Here is a 21,304-nt window from a genome sequence, read left to right on the forward strand (position 1 = left end):
CTATTGCGTGCGTGCCCATTCTAGGCTGATATTACAGAATGGATGAGCCACACTGTGCAGCAATGGGTGCGAAGCCTTAGATGCAATTAGATGTGTGCCGTGTTTCTCCACGTATACATCTCTCATCAATACATCTCTCATCAACATTTTTCCTTCGACGAGCGTCATTCATTGCCTTCGCCTTCGTGACGCAGACAGCCAGTGGCGTAGCTAGAAAGGGGGGAAGGGGGCCAGACTGTGCCTGTGCCCCCCTCCACGAAATGCTTGCGTTAGTATGCGGCCTTCTGCAATAAACTAACGAGCCCCCCCCCCCTTCTTCACCCCCTCTTTTAACTCTCCCCTGGAACTTTTTATACCCTCTCCCCTTCCCTATGCGGAGTAGCATGTCATCGGTCATACGCATGCCGGAAAAAATCTCCGCTATCCGAGAAATAGCTTCTCTCTCTTTCTCTTTCCATTATTTTGTACGTGTGTGTGAGGGGCATTCATGTTCGCTCTCAGCTAATTCCCGAAAGTGAAGTGAAATGTGGGACGAACAGTTTTTTCAGCAAAAGAAATTCGCCAGAGCCTGGCGTCAGTAATGCTGTTCTTGCTCCCAAACTGCATCTCATGCACACGGAAGGTATACGAATAAAGTAGGAATAATAATAATAATAATAATAATAATAATAATAATAATAATAATAATAATAATAATAATAATAATAATAATAATAATAATAATAATAATAATAATAATAATAATAATTAGCCTATCTTTATGTGAACTGCAGGACGAAGGCCTCTTAAAACTTAAACGTGACGCCACGTTATATCTTTCTTGTGTGTTTTGCGTGTATTAAATATACACAACGAATTACCAGCGACACACATCCTGGGCATTAAGCAATAATGTTCAGTTATTCAAAAGATCAATACTGTTTTATTATTCACCTGTCAACAGCAATCTCACTATCACAACAGAGCAAGGTCGTGCTTCCGGTTTTCGTTTCGATGCCTGCAGCACTCCCTGCCAAATGGTCGCTCAAGTTCTTTCAAAAGCCGGCCTTTTCTGTTGTTTTCACTGTAGTGACGATATCTCTGGCCTTAAATATGTCCCGCAGCATGAGCGCGGGCAATGCTGACATTGGGCGATCGGTGTCACTACAAGCAGCTATCACGCTGCGTTAAAGTCGTTCGCGGGCACTCGGAAGAGATCACCTAGCGATCGCCGCGAAAGAACGCCCTCATCAGTCATCCAACGAACGCAACTCGGCAGCCCAATCGCATAGCCTCGACAGCATTGAATCAGTACCGTAGGGTGTATGTTCATGACCGACCAGACGGACGTCCCGGTCAGATACCGACATAACATACAGCAGCTGTTTGTCCAGACGTTCTTTAGGACAATGTAACGACTCTCGTGATGATCGTAGCCGAAAATGACAATAATGGTGGAATGGTTATGACTGATTAGGACGGCATGATGATGATGATGATGATGATGATAGTAGTGGTGATGATGATGACGACGACGACGACGACGGTGTCGCCAAAAGCAGCACGACATCACACACGTTGCTGACACAGGACCGAATCCAGGGTGCACGGATTCGAGGGTACAGGCGGGAATCATAGGCCGAAATATATTTTCTGGATAATTATTTCTTCCAAGGAAACGTTTCGATAATAAACGTACTTACGATGGCTGCGAGAGGCACTACAAGAGTCGGCGCAAAGCACTCCTCGCAGCCATCGAACCGTTGTCGAACTTAAGAACTGTCTCGAACTACAAGGACGGGCACTCACGCATCGAGTCCATGGACGAACTCCGGATGAGGTCGTCGGGTGGCAGTTCCTGAGACTGGCTGCGTCCCGCGCCGCCGGCGCCCTTGGACAGCGGCAGCCATTCGGGGGCGTCCCTGAGGGGCGACCGGTCGAGGGGTAGTTGCACCTCCCCCAGGAAGGCGTTCGTGCCGACGGGCCGGTGGTCCCACACCGTCAGGTCCAGGAACAGGCCCTCCAGCGACTCGAGCGCGCTGAACACGAACGTCTTGTTCCACTCCGGACTGGTCACCGGCTCCGATATGGGCGTCTTCATGGCGGGACCACGTAGGCCCGAGCCGGGCTCGTGCAGTCGCAGCTTGACGTACGAACGCCGTGGAGGTAGACCGCGCGCGCCCAGCACGGTAACCTCCAAGTCGGTGCCGTCGTACCTGAGATCGAGAAGCGGGACGGGGTAAATGTCCGTCAGTATTTTTCGACAGAAGCAAATATCTCAGTTGCGGACTTCTTTGTGGAGCGGCTCGGGACTCCCGGACCAGAAGTGACCACTGCATAAGCAGGGAGCGCTTATGAGGGAGTGGTCCACTCCTTTCAAGCTGCCTTGGACGCTGGTAATGGGGTTGCACTCTGGACATCTTAATCGTTCTCAGAAGGCTGGCATACACAAACAAAACGCGGTTGCACATTCACTCTCATTTTCACCGATCACTTCGAAATATTGGAACCGGCTTCCAGGGCCTGTGGCAAGCATCAGTGGCTCCATATATTTCAAAACTGCACTGCTAACTCTGTTTTGATTAGATGGTCTGTAACCATAGTGCAGTGTTTTCTTTTTAATACATTTTCGCGCATTCTTCAGTAGTTTGCGAATTATTCTGTATTTCTTGTTAATACGTATTGTGTTCTTGTATATTTTTTGTGTATCTTAAAATTGCTTGTGTCTTTTGTATTACTTATCGACAGTGATTGTTTAATCTCATGTTACTATATTACTTTAGGGCTTACCTGTTTCCTTTTATACATGCCTATCTTATCGCTCCTCCTGTCTGTAATACACTCATGTAACGTGAGGACGAAAAAATTTATACGGAAACGCTGACAGGACAATGTTTTCGGAAAGGGAGGCGGTGGAACACTCCCACAATATTTGTCTATTCGAAGGATGGGCTTCCTACTGTTTGCACTTCGGTTAACCTGGGTCTATTAATAATGGATGGATGGATGCAAAACTTTAATAAGGTCCTGAGGTACGCGACTCAGCGCGCTGCGGGCCGCTCCCACGTTGGGACAGTCAGGCCTTGCCCGACCGCCGCATCGTGGGCCCTCTGCACAGCCCATAGTTGCGCCCCGGCATCGGGGCTCTTGATAGCGGAGAGCCACTTGTCCTCATTGATTTGTTCCGTGCCTCGTAACGAGGGGCAACGCCAGATCATATGGTCTCGGCTAGCGATGTCATTGCAGTGCTTGCAAGAACTAGTGGCATAGGTGTCGGGATAAATTTTGTGGAATAAAGCCGGGTTGGGATATGAACCTGTTTGCAACAATCTGAGGGTCAATGCCTGCGCTCTATTTAACTTCTTGTGTGGAAGGGGAAAGTCTCTCCTGCCGAGATAAAGTGTTTTTCTTTTTTGTATTGTATGGTGATAGTAAGCCGTGTGCTTGAGCTTTGCGCTTGAGTGAGGCTTCTTCTCTTGAATGCGTGTAGGATGGTGAGGATGTCCTTGGAGGAGAGTGGAAGCGGCCCTCCCGAACATTAAGATTTCAAAATTTGTTGCTTAGCTTGGTCACGTTTTTTTTTTCTCTAGCAAGCGTGCAGCAGTCTTGCAATGTTACCAGCAACAGGTAGGAGCATCGCTGGGATAGAGCTTAGGCGAGTTGGCAATTTAGCCGGGAGGAATGAAGCGACATGGTCCGCAAAAAGAAAAAGAGAGGATGAAAATTACCAGACAAAGCCAGGCCCTAAGCTGGGTCAAGCTTCGTCGACGATACGAAAAAGTAATAGCGGTCGTACACAAAGTTGCTGTAATTGCTCTACCAGCGCCGGTGGATTGGCCAGGAATAGGCTAACACAAACATAATTGCAGTACATATAAATAAGAAATGAACAAAAAGGAAAATAAGGAAGCTGGACCCAGCGTTACTTCGTCGTCTACTACTTGGAGTGCTCTGTTTACTGCTGCATTTTGCACGAACGACGCAATCACCAACTCGCCCAAGCTACACCTTGATGATTTATGGTCGAGTAAGAACCGTTAGCAGAGGGACATCGAGCGAAAGAGAGTAACAATGGAAGAACAAGAAAGCCTCGGCCCAGAGGAAACGTTTCCTTACGGGTACTTACCTTCGCCCTCGAAACTATGTGTCCTCTGTCGCTTTGTTCTTTTCTATTTTCTTTCCTTCTTCCTATAGCTTCCATTTATTGTGTTTCTAGCCCCTTCTTTCTGAAGAGAAGCTAGGCGTTGTGCCCGTTTCGATGGCTGTTGCCAATTTCTTCCTTCACGTATTTCCCTCTCCGTCCACTCTATATGTGTCTTAAATCCGAATAACAACAACAAGCATTTAAGTGCCTTTGTGGGAACTTTGTCTCCGGGCTTGGGCTTCCCTCGTTTGCTTATATTCTTGATCGATCTATCTGTATCCTGCTGTGACCCGTCTGCCTTGTTTGGGTACATTATATAGAGGCACACGAATACAGTGCCTGACGCCCACCTGAACGGTTCAATGGCACCACGCGTGGTGAAACGCAACGCAGCCACAGTTTCGGAAGGAACATGAAGCAATTGATAGAAAGCGGAGAAAATGACAAGCGAAGCACCAGCTCCACGTCACGTTGGCTTGCGGGGAAGATTAGTGTTAGTATGTTTAATTATTATTTAGTATTAAGTCATTTGTACAATTTATAGAGAGAAAAATAAAAAGAAGAGCAGGCTGGTTTGCAGAGAAGATTATTCTTAGTATTCTAAATTCTTGCTTCCTTTTAAGACATCTATAGAGTTTACAGAGAGAAAAAAAAGAGCGGGCTGCTAACTGGAGGGGTGAGGGGGAGGAGCACTGGAAGGGGCACAACGCCAGGAAGAAGGGGACGGAAGCGTGGAAATGGAAAGTAGGAAACAGCAGGAAAGGGAGTGAAAAAAGCGACGTGGCAGATTACAAAGTCTAAAATAAAACGATAAAAAAGATGCCACAGAAGATGACCCCCCCCCCCCCAAAAAAAAAGAGAAAAGAAAGAACTCGCTGAAAACATTTGAAACGACAATGAAGCTTAGAGAATCTCTTCCTGACGGATGTCCGTAGGGAAGCGTTTGAGCTGGTTTACGAGCATCGAACAATGGCTACAGCTTTCTCCCATCACGCATTTACGAGACCACTCAGTATCGGTGCTGAAAGTGCAAAAAAGGCGCCAGCGGTTTGAAACCAAGGCGAGGCGGGCGAGCAGCTGCCTGTGCCCAGCGTGAAAGCTACACCCTTTCGTAGAAACATGCTCACCACAGGCGGACGCCGAGCTCCCCCTGTACGTGCGCCTTGTTGCAGATCTCGTCGGGCGTCTTCGGCAGCTTGCGGCGAGTGGCCGCCCCTTCGCCGCCGCCCATGGAACAGGTGGACGACTTGCGCGACGGGATGTTGCCCGTGGACGCGCGAAGCTCGCGGTTGCTCCTACGACATTTTTTGCACACGTGGGGGTGCATTTAGTAAATGGCGCCGGCCTTCCGAAGGCGTGCACACTTTTTCAAGGAAGACGACAACAACAATGCCAGGTACACAAGCATCGAACGTGGCCACAACGACCGGATATAGAACTAGCTAACTTGTGCTTAGCAACTGGACGCTGTGCCCACTGCTGTCTGTCCCCAAGTTCTAGTGTATTTCGGCACTGCTAGCGCAGCTGCTTTCCATTTGACCGACCGACCAACCGATTGACCGACCGACCGACCGACCGATTGACCGACCGACCGACCGACCGACCGACCGATTGACCGACCGACCGACCGACCGACCGACCGATTGACCGACCGACCGACCGTCCGACCGACCGACCGATTGACCGACCGACCGACCGACTGACCGACCGTCCGACCGACCGACCGACCGACCGACCGATTGACCGACCGACCGACCGACCGATCGACCGACCGATTGACCGACCGACCGATTGACCGACCGACCGTCCGACCGACCGACCGACCGACCGACCGACCGACCGACCGACCGACCGACCGACCGACCGACCGACCGACCGACCGACCGTCCGACCGACCGACCGATTGACCGACCGACCGACCGTCCGACCGACCGACCGACCGACCGATTGACCGACCGACCGACCGACCGACTGACCGACCGACCGTCCGACCGACCGACCGACCGACCGATTGACCGACCGACCGACCGACCGATCGACCGACCGATTTTAGCATCCTAGAGAATCATAGGGACAACAGGAGACGCCGTAGGTGAAGTCTCTGATTAATTATTTTTTAACACCTTTGTTAAGGAGCTATAGGTTTCAAAGCGTTAACGGTACTTGCCATTTAACCGGTCAAAGACAATGAGACGGGTCAAATTCTCGTACAGGTGTACGCGCAATTTTGGCGCCTCGCACGATATTTCGGTATATATTCATACGCAACTACGCATGCGTGTGTGTTTCCTGTAATGATCGCGCAGCCGAGGTTGGTCTATGGACAAGCATGCAGCCTATTCGATTAAAGCAAGTAAGCGAACGTCCACTAGTGAAGTGATATTTGTACTTTGACAGCACAAATGTCGCTTCGACCTCCTCGGGCCTGACACTGTCCAAGTTCGACGATAAAAGTTACACGGGAGAAGGCAACGATAAAAAAAAAACGAAAAATCGGGCTCGCGTAACATGCGATACAGCGGACGGCTTTACGACCATCTGCTTCCTCGCGTTGCTTTGATTGCGCCCCCGAAGGACGATGCCGGACCGACTGGCGTCGAGGCGTACTTTCCACACGAAAGAGCCCTAGACGACCGAGTGGAAATAAGGCCGGAGGTTGCGTCAGAAAGCAGTAAATCGTTTAACAGTCTTCGGCTCTTATGGTCGACCTGAACGTGGTCATGTCTTCCACTGGGCACCCAGGGAACCGCGTATTACCGCTCCGCAGACGGGCTATGTTCTCTAGACTTCGTTTATGCTCGATGCTTTCTATCACACACATACACACACACACATACATATATATAGCGCGTCTATCCTCTACCGCGCACTTCCAAAGCAACAACAAAAAACTCACATCTTCCTGCCGGTCTCGATGACCAGCTCGACGCTGTGGGGCGACTTGTCGAGGATGGCGCACACTTCCTCGTACGAGCGGTCGACGAGCGAGGTGCCGTTCCACTCGAGGATAACGTCGCCCTGCTTGAGGCCGGCCAGGTCGGCCGACGATCCGGCCAGCACCCAGGCCACCGCGGCGTACAGGTGGCCGTCCGGGGCCTTCTTTCCGCCCATGACCCGCATGCCGAACCCTCGGGCTGCAAGCGGGGTTGCGATACGGGCGAAAGGACAATGGTGCATCCCCGTCTCTACAGCCGTCAGACATCAGTTTATTTACGCATGCTGGCGTACAGAGTGGCGGGGATAGCAGGATAATAGAGGTATAACAGCAGCTTGACCGCTTCCGCCTAGCCGTGAACTAGGCAGCAAACATGGCAAGATGTATTTTACGCGATTGCATCGATACCCCCGTGAACTAGGCAGCAAACGTGTAAAGATTTATTTTACGTGATTGTGGCAATACAGAGGTAAAATTACGGCAACAGGGGACATTTAGGAACCTAGAACAGTGGCAAAAGGGGGAAGAAAATGCGTTCGTGTCGGTCAACACAAATTGCGAGCACTCACAAGAACATTTGCAGGGAATTAGGATACTGATTTGTGCTATTTGATTTAAGTTCGCGACGCGAAAGCAGCGCACATCACCAAAGTGTAAGAAAATAGGTGTGTGGTTATGATTTATACTTCTTTCCGCAGTCAACCGCACACCTATTTATCCGCCCTTCCTTGCATTGCGCTGCATTCACGTCACGAATGTTTGCAGTAATATATCCGCCTGCGCTTTCGCCTGTTAGTTTGCATTTGTTCAGTGTTGTTGCAACGCAGCAAGATAGCGTCTGAAGGCCGTAACTTGGGCGTGCGCGAGATTAACCGTGGTGTTCTCGCGCAGCCAAAAAACAAGGACTGCGTACCCCCGGTTAAAGGATGCGGGACACTTGAAGGCTCACTAAATAGCAGCGATAATTACTTTAGATGTGTAAATAATTCTTTCAAAGCACTGTTTTACTTTCTTTTGAAACTGCTCGTTATTACTGGTGAAATAAGCGCCACGCTTTCCTTACTGAAATTTCGCGCAGAATGTCAGTCAGTATGACGTCACGGATTATTCCAAAGTATTTCTTCGCATTTGGTACACGTTGGCGCAGGAGCGGATCTCGAAACTTCATGTTGCAACTCATTCGTTGGTTAACCTCTAGGTTCCGGCAAGAACTTTTGAAAATTTGCATTCCGAAAATGACATGTTTTTAATCGCTTATGTGGACAACACTTAATATGATTAATAATTTTAGCAGATTCGGAAGTCATATCCGTGGAGGCAGTCCATTCGCAACTTGTGGCTCAAAATACGAGATAACAAGAACAATGCACGTTGACCAGAAGTGCCATAGGTGATAGGGATTCACTTCCGTCGCAACTGCTCGATGCAACAGGTACATATTAGAGCAAGCATTTGTTCCGAAAGAATGGCAAATGCAAAAAAAGTCAAAGTTGTCAAGGGGTGGCTGGGGGGGGGGATGGGAACGTTGCTTTCGTACGATAGATTTCCAAACACGATGCCGGGCAAGCTTCCACGCCACATGCATGTTACCTTGCGGACTTTATTGCCAGTGTTGCTTCGATTCTTGCAGCAGACAATGCACCACCTTGTTGGACGTTATTATCCTGCTGTATAGGGGATAAAGTCCACAAAGTGCAGTGCCGTCATACTTGAGTAAGGCCTGCTTCTGAAGAACGTGCACGCGTGAGGGGGCAGCAACATGCAACAGGCAGCCATCGTTTTAAAATCCTTGCTGGACGAACGGAGTTCGTAGGGGTCTTAGAGGCCAAATAGGGAAATCGCCAGGACGTCAAAATGGACTGGTCGAGGCCGGCCCAATTCGAGAATTTAGAAACAGTGCTCGAAAACGTGGATGAGAGAGACTCGTCATTGGTGCTTTTTTGTTAAAAAAATAGTGCACCCGAGTCGGACTCAATGAAGTTCTAATATGACTGTAGAGCCCACGCCGTCAAAACCTATGATGTCAAGTCCAGCTGGTACTGAGACTTCGCTTCAGGGAGGCATCGTTACGGTCTTTCGTTACCGCGTCTTCCCTGACTTACCAAGGGTCCTCAAGGAGAAACGTGTACTTTTCTATTGGAGAAACGCAATTTACCAGTACAGTTAAGCCTAATAGTCATCTTTAGTATCATCTTACCAGCTGTATTAGCAAATTACCTTTGTACAATAACAAAACGACACACGCGCCCTGAAAGGACGTTCGGCAGGCCAGGAAATGTGAAAAAGAAATATGCGCGATGACGGAGCCCTCAAGTTTCCCCAATGACTTGCCTTGGCGTTAGGATTTTTAACGAATCATTCTACAGTATGCAGTAATACCTTGTTATAACGAAGTTGAATGGGGAGCTGGAATTACTTCGTTATATCTATGATTGCACTTGCTGTGCTATGAATCTCTATAGGGATTTCAAGAGGGATTTCACTTACTTCGATATGTCCATTAGTTCGTTAATACCGTTTCTCTATAACAAAGTTTGACTGTAGTATTCAGTCAAACCTCGAAGAACTTCATTTAATTCTAAATGAGCCAAACATGTAGCAACGTTTCAGAACTTTTCCTGCGCCTAAGCTGTCCAACCACAAAGAAAAGTACACCGAAATCCGTCTCATGTCATACGGATGTGACGACGCTGACATTTCCCCACAAATTCAATAGAGGATGTTAGATACGGGACCTTTTCCTGAGCCTACTTCGATTTCACCAGACCACATCGAGTCGCGTCACATCTAATTAAGGAGCGCAGAAGCACATCTACCACGTTCCCGAGGCGCGACACATCCAAACAAGTTGGCGTCCCCCACCTCGTGCGCCGCATGTGGAGCTGTCCCACTGCTTGACTCTTCCCGAAAGTGTAGCGGGAGCCTGGCACTGTTCCAGGTAACGTGGCTCCCGAGCAAAGCTGCTTTGCGGCTCTGAAAGGTCGCTCGAGAACAAACCGCCTGCCCTGCTGTGCGCTTGCAAGCCGCGAGGCAAGACGACTGCAATGCACCGTGAAGCCCTGGCAGCAACCCTCCCCATCCGCCTTTGTGACGACCGTTGCAGACCAGGAAGGCAATACAGCAGAGAAGTATTCCCTCGGACAGGTGGAGACAATGGAGCGACCCTCTGCGCCGGGTGTGACTTACATTCGCACGGGCGCCTACCATTGGCCGAAAAGGACGCCACTTGAGCGGGCTCGCCGATTGACCGAAAATGACGCCACCTGAGTGGGCTCGCCGATTGGCCGAACGGGACGCGACTTCAAGATAACGAAGGGATTAAAAGCCAGAGACCGGGAGCAGCAAGGGAGAATTCCTTCATTCATCTGTTTCGAGCTTCTTGCCACGGGCCGCAGCGTCCGAGTTGCTGCCGGCCCGTAATGACTTTGTGATTGTTAATTTCTTTGTACTCTCACTGTTAATAATGCAAATAAACCTCCAGTTTTCATCTCAAAGTCCTCCTCAACCTTGGCCAACTCCCGCACCCAACGGCAAAATCCAAAATCTGGGGGACAGCAATTGAGATTGTCCTCCAGAGCCAACAAGGGATGCTTGACAAGTATTTTCTCTTGTAAATAACTTTTTCCTGCCAAATGAATCAAACTAAAGTTTTGAACGAACATTTACCAGTCACACTGATAAACTGTTAATGTCCCTCTAAAAGGAAAGGAGCTGATGCCTCGGTAAATCAAGCACTAACCACCAGATCACGAAGAGGCAATGGCCATCACGCTTGATGAGTCTAAGGAGGCATGCGCTCTGTATTTTATTTTTCTGTCACAGTTGCTGATATCTGTAAGACGGGGTGAGTTTCAGACCAGGCCATTTGCCTCCGCCACAATGGTCATGAGTTTGCAGCTCGAGTTTGCTGCAGGGGATAAGAGCTCGCATTCCTGCAGACTCAGCCGTATACGTTTCGCCGCAGTTTGACGTTTAAGTTTTTTTGCTTTATTGGGTCGCGCACTGTTGTTACATAATCATTACACTCCTATTTAATTACTGTAATGTTCATACTTTCACGTGTATTTCTATATAGAATTATTCTTGCTCATTTCTGTGTAATCTTCAACTACCTGATGTTTCATTAATTACTTCCAATATGTTGATTGTAATTTCGCGCTGTTCTTACCTTCGTTGCTAATCCTACGCTCCATATTTTTATACATGTTATAACAGGAGGTCCCCTGGCAGCTTTTACTTTGGGACCTCCTTTTGTATAAGACTTCCTTTGTAGTTGTAATAATGTCTAATAATGTCGAAATTGAAATTGAAGCGCGGCCTCCCGCAGGGCACTCACTCCTTGCTCCCGTGTCGGCGGGGTCCCTCTGCAGGAGGACCCTCTTGCGCAGGGGCGTGGGCGGCGGTCCCTGAGAGTCGACATCGTCGATGACGATCTTGATGTTGTCCCCCTCGGGAGCCGATGCCCTCCGCTCGGGTTTGCCCAGCTCCTCGCGGGGCAGGTCCAGCGAGTGAGTGCTGCCGGTGCCGTGGGGGGCGCCGGGAAACAGGCACAGCTGCGCATGCGCACGGCAGGTCATGGCTGGCATCTACGGGCAAGCGACGGAATACTCGAGCGAGAGAGACCTCGCAACGCTGTTGCTCATTGTACGGGCAACCGTTACTAGGCTCATTAATGGGCTCAGTAATGGGCTCGTTACCGGTGTGGCGTCGAAACTGCACCGCGAAGTGAGCGATTCCGAGCTGCAAGCTCTTGCGTTACGTCATTTGCTGTGACCGATACAAAGATGTTTACGCCACAGACCGTAAATTCCAACACTTACGTTTCGTCGCCGCTCTAGAGCGAACAAGGGTAGGTCAGTCGAAAGCCAATGGCACAGCCGTCATTGCCCAAATAACGCGGGTTTCTATGCATTCCAGACGCTGTTGCCTCATAAAGAAGCCTTGAGAAAGCGGAATATAGGTGGCTTGTGGCAGTGTCATCGCTTTCGCCATGTAGAAAGACCATAAGTACGACTAAGCCGATCTCCAGAGGCGCCATGAAAACTACACATTTATGAGTTGTCATACTGAGCGGCACAGCTATATGTTGTGCTGATATGACCTACAACTGCTCCAATGTATAGTATAGCGGCTGATGAGAGGAGAGGCTGAGGAAGTCGTTGGCTGCGTAGACGGTCTCAGCCTCGCACGGGTTGCCGGAAGTGGCTCTGACCGAGCACCCTTGTTTTTGCTGGAGCGGCTATACTAATCCGTAGCCGCACGCCATCACGTAAGAGATGGAGGAGCAAACGGGTAAAAGCACAATGAAAGTCTGCGCTGCTAAGCTACATATAGGGTACGCTTTTTTTTAGCTGTGCCAAAATAAAAAAAAAATGCCTGTGGCAAATAGCACAATTGTAATTCTTGATATAAATTACTCGATAGGGCCGTCATTACTTCTACGAGAAGTCGACACGCTTAATTGAATAATTAACATAATTACATTTGCTAAATTCATTGCCTTACGGCACATATATTTCAGTTTACGAAATGTCGCTAGTGAGCTTGCAAGGAATATCTGTTTAGCACGCATTCTGAGGCTGGCACTGGTTTCGATATGTGCAGCGTCAAACTTGCGGTGAAAATGCGCTGTTCCGCGAACATATTTTTCAAAGAAAGCGCTGTTGTATGCATTGAAACACAAAAGTAACTTAACGCCAGTGCATTTCGTCGGACACTTTGGAAGTTAATATTTCGAAACTGGTGCAGTCCTTAGAATTCTTTCCAAGTGGATACTTCTTACGGACTCACCGGTTTACTTCGTAAACTGCAAAAATGTGCGGCAAAGTAAATACATAGTTAATTAGTGTAACCACGCTAACTGTTCAATTAAGCATTTTGATTTGTCGTGGAAGTAAGGGCCAGCTCATCGAGTAATTTAGTTCAAGGGTTAGAATTGTGCTATCTGCTACAGACAATGTTTAAAAACTCGGTACAGCTAATAAAAAAAACATCTTGCGTATGTACGGGGGAAGCCAGTTTCATCCTACGACCTCAAGCGATCATAAACGACACAATGTAGCCAGACGCTCTCACTCGGATATATCAGTACAGGTGGCTATGGGCTTCGCTGCCGATCTCGGGGTCGGCAAGTTGGATCCCGGCCGCATTCCGATGGGAGTATAATGCGGAAGCGCTCGGGTCCATTGGGTGCACGTTGATAAAAAACACGGGTGGTCGAAATTAACCCGTAATATCCCCCACTAGGGCACGACTCAAAATGAGATAATGATATTGGCACATAAAATATCAAAATTAAATAAATAAATAAAGTACATAACCAGACGCCAGGGGCCTTCGTAAGTCTAAGAAAAGAAGAATGCTGGAAGCTTAAAGGGACAAAAGAAAAAGGAAATATTACGTCAAACTAGATTGATAAATCGACCTCCTGTATTAATCGAACTCCTGTAACCCGCCGTGGTTGCTCAGTGGCTATGGTGTTGGGCTGCTGAACACGAGGTCGCGGGATTTAATCCCGGCTACGGCGGCCGCATTTCGATGGGGGCGAAAACACCCGTGTACTTAGATTTAGGTGCACGTTAAAGAACCCCAGGTTGTCGAAATTTCTGGAGTCCTCCACTACGGCGTGCCTCATAATCAGAAAGTGGTTTTGGCACGTAAAACTCCATAATTTATTCGTAGGCTGGACAGAGCTTTTGTAATTGAGAAAAATCACGAAAATAAAAAAAAAATGAAGTGGCGCCATCTTTTGTGGGTACTTTTCACGTGACGTCAGTACTTGTTGATTTACAGAGATCGGCATAGTGGAAGGTCACGTGTGAGATTACGTATACGCGCGCCCTTTCGTTGCGTGCAGTTCAAATTGATAAGCGGCGTAGGGATCTTCCACGGCGATTTTCCACTCTATAAATTTAATGCACCGGTAAACAGAAAACGAAGATAGATTTTTTTAGACAATTAATCTCGCAATCCGATTTGATCCCATATTTCCCTTTCGTGTCTCCTTTAACGTTCGAGAAAACGTCACTCGACGCCGACACCTCTCAGAGCGCGGTGTTCCGTACCGTACTCCGCCAACCGCGGGTTTTTCGCGATTCGACGGGTCACGTGTGCGCTACCTGGTTCTCCGGGATGGGCATGCGCGGCAGGGCGCTGCCCGTGGAGCACCGACGCACTTCCTCGTAGAGGCCCACCGACGGGGGCGGCAGCCCGATGGCGTCCACCGTCACGCTCGGGATGCTGCGGCGCTCGTCCGGCGAGCTCTCCGGGGCCCCGCGGCCTCCTCCGCTCAGGTCGCTCACGTCCGAGCTCTCCGAGCTGTAGCGTGTCAGCACGCCCAGCCGGCCGCCGCTCACCGTGCTGCCCCGGTGCGAAGAGGCCGGGTGCGTCGGCGGAGGCGGGCCGCCGTCCGCCTCCAGGCTGTCCAGCGCCGAGGAGGAGGACGTGTTGCTGCGCCACTCGTTGCCCTCGGAGTCTTCCTCCTGTGAGAGAGAGAGGGGGACGAACGAGAGCGAAAGACGGCCAGAGCCACGGTCAGGGCAGGCTCGTACGCAGCTGATAATGGAGCCAAGGAAATCAGGTCAATCGGCGTGTTGGATGATATGAAAGAATAAAATCGGGGCAACGAAGGATCTTTACAAAATACCTACCTTAAGGAGAGCCGTATTTTGTGAAAATCATTCTCAGGCTCGTACGAAGCTAACAGACAATGGAGCCAAAGCAGTGGGTTCAGAGTCACGGTCAGGGCAGGCTCGTACGAAGCTGACAATGGAGCCAAAGCAGTGGGTTGAGAGTCACGGTCAGCGCAGGCTCGTACGAAGCTAACAGACAATGGAGCCAAAGCAGTGGGTTAAGAGTCACGGTCAGGGCAGGCTCATACGAAGCTAACAGACAATGGAGCCAAAGCAGTGTGTTAACGCGATAGCGTTAAGGAGCTCGTGTCGCAGAAAAGCCGGTGTCGTCGGCGTCGGTGTCGGTGTCGGCGTCCGCGGCGTTGGCCGTGAGCGATAAATCACGGCAGGCACTTCATAAATATTCAGACACAGTCAGGGCAGGCTCGTACGAAGCTAACAGACAATGGAGCCAAGGCAGTGGGTTCAGAAGGTTGGGGCGGCTTGCACGATCATTTAAATCCGAAAATAGTAACGAATTTAAGAACGCATTCCTGTGCGGACTACGCGCTATGTACGGAAAATTTAAGAACGCGTTCTGAAATTTGCTATTATTTTTGTTATTAAATCTTCGTGCAAGCCGCTCCGGGTCTGTCGATGTGAAGGATGGCGCAAAAAAGATTGAAATTGGGGCAAGGAAGGATCTTTAGAAAATGTGGTGATGTAGGAGGGCCGTATTTTGTAAAGATCTGTGTTTTACGCGATTTTTGATGTTTTTGTTAGGAGGTCAGGTCAATCGGCGTGTTGGATGATATGAAAGAATAAAATCGGGGCAACGAAGGATCTTTACAAAATACCTACTTTAAACAGAGCCGTATTTTGTGAAAATCATTCTATTCCCACGCTTTAATTCTTTGTGCTCCGAGACCGGGTCAATCGGCGGGCCGGTTTATATGAAAAGAATGAAATCGGAACAAAGAAAGGTCTTTACAAAATACAGTCCTGGAGGAAGGCCGCATTTTGTAAAGATCTGTTTTTTCCACGATTTTAATCTGTGTTCCGAGATCGGGTCAATGATTGTGCATTTCTTACACAGAATTGGCCGAGCGGAAACCCCTGAATGTGATTGTGGATTTGTAGATGAAGATATATATCACCTCCTTCTAGATTGCCCACATCACGACACACCAAGATGCCGACTTAAATCAGCGCTAAGTAAATTAGACCGCAGACCTTTCAGTTTAAGGAAACTTTTGGGCCCTTGGCCAACAACGGCCTTGCAGAAGAGCGCTTTAAAAGCACTAAAGACTTTTTTTGAAGACAGCGGCATCGTTGGACGTTATTAGTGCTTTCATTGTTCTGTTCATTTGAATGTCACTCTATCTATCCATCTGTTTGGGAATTATGTTATGTTGACTGCTTTGTTGTGACTGTAGGTGCTAATATATTTACACGATGTATATACCACCCGCTGACTTGACAATGTGTTATTAGGCGACGGTATCAATTGTACTCTTGAGGCTTTCGACTACATAGTAGTGGAGACATTTGCCACGTATATTGTATGTACCCGCTGACCCGCTGACTAGAAAATGTGCTATTAGGCGACAGTATCGTTTGTACTTTTGAGACTTTCGACTACATAAGTGTGGAGACATTTGCCATGTATATTGTATGTACCCGCTGACCCGCTGAGTGTTATTAGGCGACAGTGTTATTAGGCGACAGTATCGTTTGTACTTTTTAGACTTTCGACTACATAGGTGTGGAGAAATAGGTGTGCTTGTGTGAAAAGATTATTTGATATGTAACCGTGAACCCTCAATGATGTATGACGGAACCACCCAAGAGATAAGGAGTAGCCGGCGCCTTAAATTGCGCGCCAACATCTCCTTATATCATATCAATAAAAAAAAAAAAAGGCTCCCACCGACAAGAAGTTTTGTGCGTAGAATTTAATGATTTTCGTTATTTTTGTACATTTCAATTAAAATAACAGCCCTTCGGGATTTTCTTGTAGGCAGCTATATGAATAATATGACTTGGATTGTATATTTTTGTGAGCTATATATGAATTGTGTGTTCAACGCCATTACTACCCGAAAAATTACATTCGTGTGTTAGGCGTATAGTAGTGCTTTATAATGCAGTGTACATGAACTGTTAATTAACATTGGTGAATATAGGTCGCTTTTCCTGTTTTTCGCCTTGCTTACATTAATTTTTTTGTACACTTAGTATGTTTGGCTGTTGGGGACTCATATGTGCATATTTCTAAAATGTGTATTGGTATAACCGGCCCTAACGAAGCCTACCTACCTATCGTGGTGCAATTATTAAACAACAAGTAATTTCTTCTATGCTTTCCTTGGCTTCATTTTCTATTGTCTTCAAACTTCTGTGACTAACGAAAATTGTGTCTTTCGGTTTCCCTTTTCGTTCAAGATCAGCGCCGTGGTCACGAATGATTAAGCTCACTTATGTTATTTTATTTATTATACTTTGCAGGCCCAATACAGGATGTTGAGTAAGGGCGGTTACGTCGATTAGTACAAAGCATAGAAGGAAAAGAAACATACAGAAAACAAAACCTAATGTGAAGCTAACTAGGAAACAGTACAGAGTGGCGTAAGTAAATTATACAAGTATTAGAAAGACTGAAATAACAACCAGGAGTAAGCGAGATTAACACTTTATTGTGAATAAAAAATACTAGCACAAGGGAAAAGATCTTAGCACTCCGCATGTAATTGGCACAACGCTTTCAAGAAAATATTGTGATTCGTTAAGCAAGCGACATGGTCCGGAAGACCATTCCAATGTGCAATGGAACGTTTATTTTATGGCTTGAAATTGCAAAAACTGACGCAGGGATCTTTCGACATCGTCACACCTGAAATTTTCTTAGCCTTATTGCAGCATTTTTCAACACTTTTACTCTTTTCGGCCCTTCTCTAGAAAACTGACCTTTTTTCCTGTACTTACGCACAGTACTTCAGTGGTCATACGTACGCCGGCAAAAGTATTCTGTCTCTCTATATTCTCTCTATTTCTTTTAAGCTAGTCACAACAACAGCGACGACAGGTCAGAAGATTAAGGTATGGCGCAAAGAAACGAAATAAAAACAAAATTCCGCGAGAAATACGACACCTCCGTGAACATTTCTGTGAATACTCAGTATAAAACCCGCGTCCTCGTGCCTTACACTTGCTGCGGCGGCTCTGATGATACAGCGTACCTTCCCCTTTGCCTTCTCCTCCGCTCTTCACTGTGTATTCCTGCTTTCTATGTGATCTCTTCCATCAATCTCCGCCTCTGCTCATATTACTACGTATGCTCGTTCTCCTACACGCTTTCTATTTGCCATGCGTCCTCTATACAATTTTCTTTCTTTTTTCACGTCGGTATCAAACCCCATTATATATATCTCTGTGTAGGAGTGCATGCGGGTGGTATCAGCATCAGCTTCAGGCAGCAATGAAGTGTTCGGCGGCGAAGCATATGACAGTATAAATGGGATACATGTAACTGACTGGTCGAAAGGGGTCATTGCCTGCGACGCGGTTCCCTCTTGCGAACCAGTCTTAACACGAAGCAATCCTCACAAAGTGGTCCAGCACTCTGTGCGCTGAACAAGTGGTGCTTTAGGTGTTTAGTATCTTGCGGTAGACTAGATGACGCGTCCGCTGCCACCCTGACGACAGGTGGCGCTCTGCCGAGTCGCACCGCTAGATTCTAATGTTCGCTGTTCTGGTTATGCTACTACACGAGTTGGGAGGTTTCAGGGTTACCTTACAGTCGCACAGATATAACGCGGTAATACGAAGCCACATAGCCGCACTGGATAGGCTCTGTGACTGTAACTCTGCACTGTACGTGACTGACTAGGCACCGTATTTGCATGCGTCATGCACGACGGGAAAATTCTACCCGACGGCATGCGCCTTTCCGGAGGGTCACGTGGTATAGGGCTAAACCCGTATTTTTACTTCGAACGAACTAAGCAAATGCCGTCCTGGACTATGGTATGACATCCAAAAGTCCAGTGTCTCTTTCTTGTGAAATGTGAGCCAATATCGCCCGCATACGAGGCAGACGAAACGCTCGGGCAGCTCCTCGTCGAAAATGTTGAGGTCGGTAAATACCCTGTGTGTTTGATTTAGTTCGTTCGAACTGATTAAAGAAACAGTCGCATGGGGCATATAGAGCAAGTCGACATATTCAGATAGATTACCTGATAAAACGGACGTTGTTTTCAGGACGAAACTCTACGTCTAGGCAGCTAATTAAGAAAGAGTAACTGAATACCGTATTAATTATTCGCCTAAGGGAACATACGCGATAGTAATATTGAAGCCGAGCGTTGGTGAATTCGTGCGTGCTTTGTAAAAAACCTAAAGCTAGCCTCACTTTCGAGATATCACTCCTTAGAGTACGTTATGAAATACACATTGGCGTTCTTAACATCTTTTTTTTCCAAAAGTGTGCGTCAAGCAGTTCGGGACGACCTTAACTGGAACCCCAATTCATTTACTCACCAGGATTCGCGGATGGATATCCCAAAAAGCGGTGCTAGCCTGAAGATTTCGGCCAATCAATCGGGACTCCATTACTGCTCAGCTGCAATTTTGCAATTGAAGCACGTGACCTAACCTGAACAATTAGTGAATATGTTTATTTAGCTACATCTGCAGTGCGATTTGTTGTGCAATCAATGTTCGCCGCTTCAAGTTATCCACCTGGAAAGGCGGAAAAGCCCCTATCCATCACAGGAAACCTTTAAAGAAATCGCGCAGAGACAACAGACAATGATTGTCAACGAAAGCGAATAGCTGAACGCTTCTAGAAAACTGTTCGCCTTATTAAGAAAATTATGTGCTTGAAGGGCGTCTGTTTGCAGCAGTGAGGATATTTGGATGGCGTTTGTCATTTCGTTGCGTGATTGCGTAAAGGGCCGAATCGTTAACCGGCACATCTGCAGCGGTGGCATAGGTGGTTGTACTTATGAGCCGATTCGCCGCATGTGCGTTGCCTCCCGCGGCGTGAGCACCAGCGTGAAAGGCGACTGCCATCCTCCTCTGCCGCCGCCGTAGCCCTCTCCCTCAGCCGCCACAGGGGGGAGAGGGTGGCGGGAGAAGACGAGAGCTGTCCTTCCCGGGCGCACCATCGCTCTACCGCACCATCCAAACCAAAGCTCAAATATCTCAAAGAGCTGTTGTTAGTTAGCGTTCGACTAGGAACGGGCACCGCAACTTGTGCGGGAGCGCGATGCCTTTGTGTGGGCTTCTTTGTATCGCTGGTGAAAGTCCGACCATCACCAAGCACCACACTCTTCTATTCGTTTCCATTCTATGCTATTCGAAGCTATTCGTTTGGAAATTCGCCTTAAAAAGAAAAAAATAAGTCGGGTGGTATAGTACTCACGTCTGCCGCTGTGCGGCTCTTGTGTCTCTGCAGGCGCGACTTGCGGCGCAGGCGGCCCGCCCGGGGCAGGTAGTCGTCCTCGAGCGAAGAGTCCGACGAGGCGTCCCGGTCGGGACCCGCCGCGGGCTTCTGGTAGCTGTGACGTCGCTCGGGAGACGAGGAGCGCAGGCCGTTGCGCTGCCACTCGGTCTGACCCGCGTACGAGCCACGCTTGACGATGGTGCGGGCGCTCGGCGGGGCTAGGCAGCCGCCGTCGACCTGCGACGGGAGGCGCGTTCGTGGCGTTTCGTTGTTGTTGCTGCCATTTAATTTGCTAGTACACTGCAGAACGGAGGCCCCCATCCCAGCGATATCAGCTGGTCCTGTCTTGGACCAGCTGATTCCGACTTGTGCCTCCAATTTCCAAATTTCAGCGCGTTACCTAGGCTATCTGCCGTCCTCGACTACGCTTCTCATGTCCTGGCACTCATCCTGTAACTCTTAATGGACCACAGGATGGATAAGGATAGCGGAAAGCGCGTTTGTTTAATAACTGTAGATTAACGACAAGTCGGGATACATGCAGAGCAACCTTTATCAAGGCAGTTTACCCGCCGCGGTAGCGCAATGACAGCTGCTGAGCACGATGCCTGAGATTCGATTCCCAGCCGAGGCAGCCGCATGTCAATTGGGCGAAATGCAAAAAACAAAAAAAAAAGAAAACAGTCTGGTTTGCTTGTATTTAGGTGCTGCACGTTAAAGGAGATTAAGTCAAAATTAATTCGTAGCCCTCGACTACAGCAGGCCTCACAATCCTTCAGTGTTTCTTTAGGCCGTTCCAACCCTCCAATAACTTTCAAGGTATTTAAGAAATCGACGCTCGCGCCCCCTTCCCTCAATAAAATAAGCATATGTACTATAAAGACACACACCTACTTGGCCTACAGGGTAAATTGTCGTCGAAACAAAGCTAACCAAAGAGGCGTCCAAGTGTACACGCATAAATTAATTGAAGTTTACAAGACAATGCAACACACACACACATACACTCACGCACACGCACACACGCGCACACGATAATTACGTGCACACTTAGTTGACCCTTTATTTTTTTCACCAAGATGCCAGGTGAGCCGATCGCGGAGATAGAAGAGTATATCAGATAGAACAGCTGAAATGTGGTTTGTTGTCCACGATAGTGAAGCTAACTACGCCCGTACCGCTAATTTTAA

At 48.2% G+C, this 21,304-nt stretch overlaps 1 protein-coding gene across 1 annotated transcript in view; it reads right to left on the bottom strand.

Annotated features, from left to right (window-relative positions):
* The window catches only part of Fife (regulating synaptic membrane exocytosis protein fife), a 42,333-nt gene that overhangs the window by 15,111 nt on the left and 5,918 nt on the right, over positions 1-21,304 (bottom strand). The window contains exons 4-9 of the mRNA XM_075670101.1: positions 20,094-20,351; positions 14,177-14,539; positions 11,395-11,611; positions 7,020-7,257; positions 5,251-5,418; positions 1,789-2,195 (exon numbers count right to left, since the gene is read on the bottom strand). Of these exons, the coding sequence (XP_075526216.1) occupies positions 1,789-2,195; positions 5,251-5,418; positions 7,020-7,257; positions 11,395-11,611; positions 14,177-14,539; positions 20,094-20,351 (1,651 nt within the window). The remainder of the gene's footprint in view (positions 1-1,788; positions 2,196-5,250; positions 5,419-7,019; positions 7,258-11,394; positions 11,612-14,176; positions 14,540-20,093; positions 20,352-21,304) is intronic.

The sequence above is a fragment of the Dermacentor variabilis genome, chromosome 9, assembly GCF_050947875.1.
Source record: "Dermacentor variabilis isolate Ectoservices chromosome 9, ASM5094787v1, whole genome shotgun sequence".
In the NCBI taxonomy this organism is placed as follows: domain Eukaryota; kingdom Metazoa; phylum Arthropoda; class Arachnida; order Ixodida; family Ixodidae; genus Dermacentor; species Dermacentor variabilis.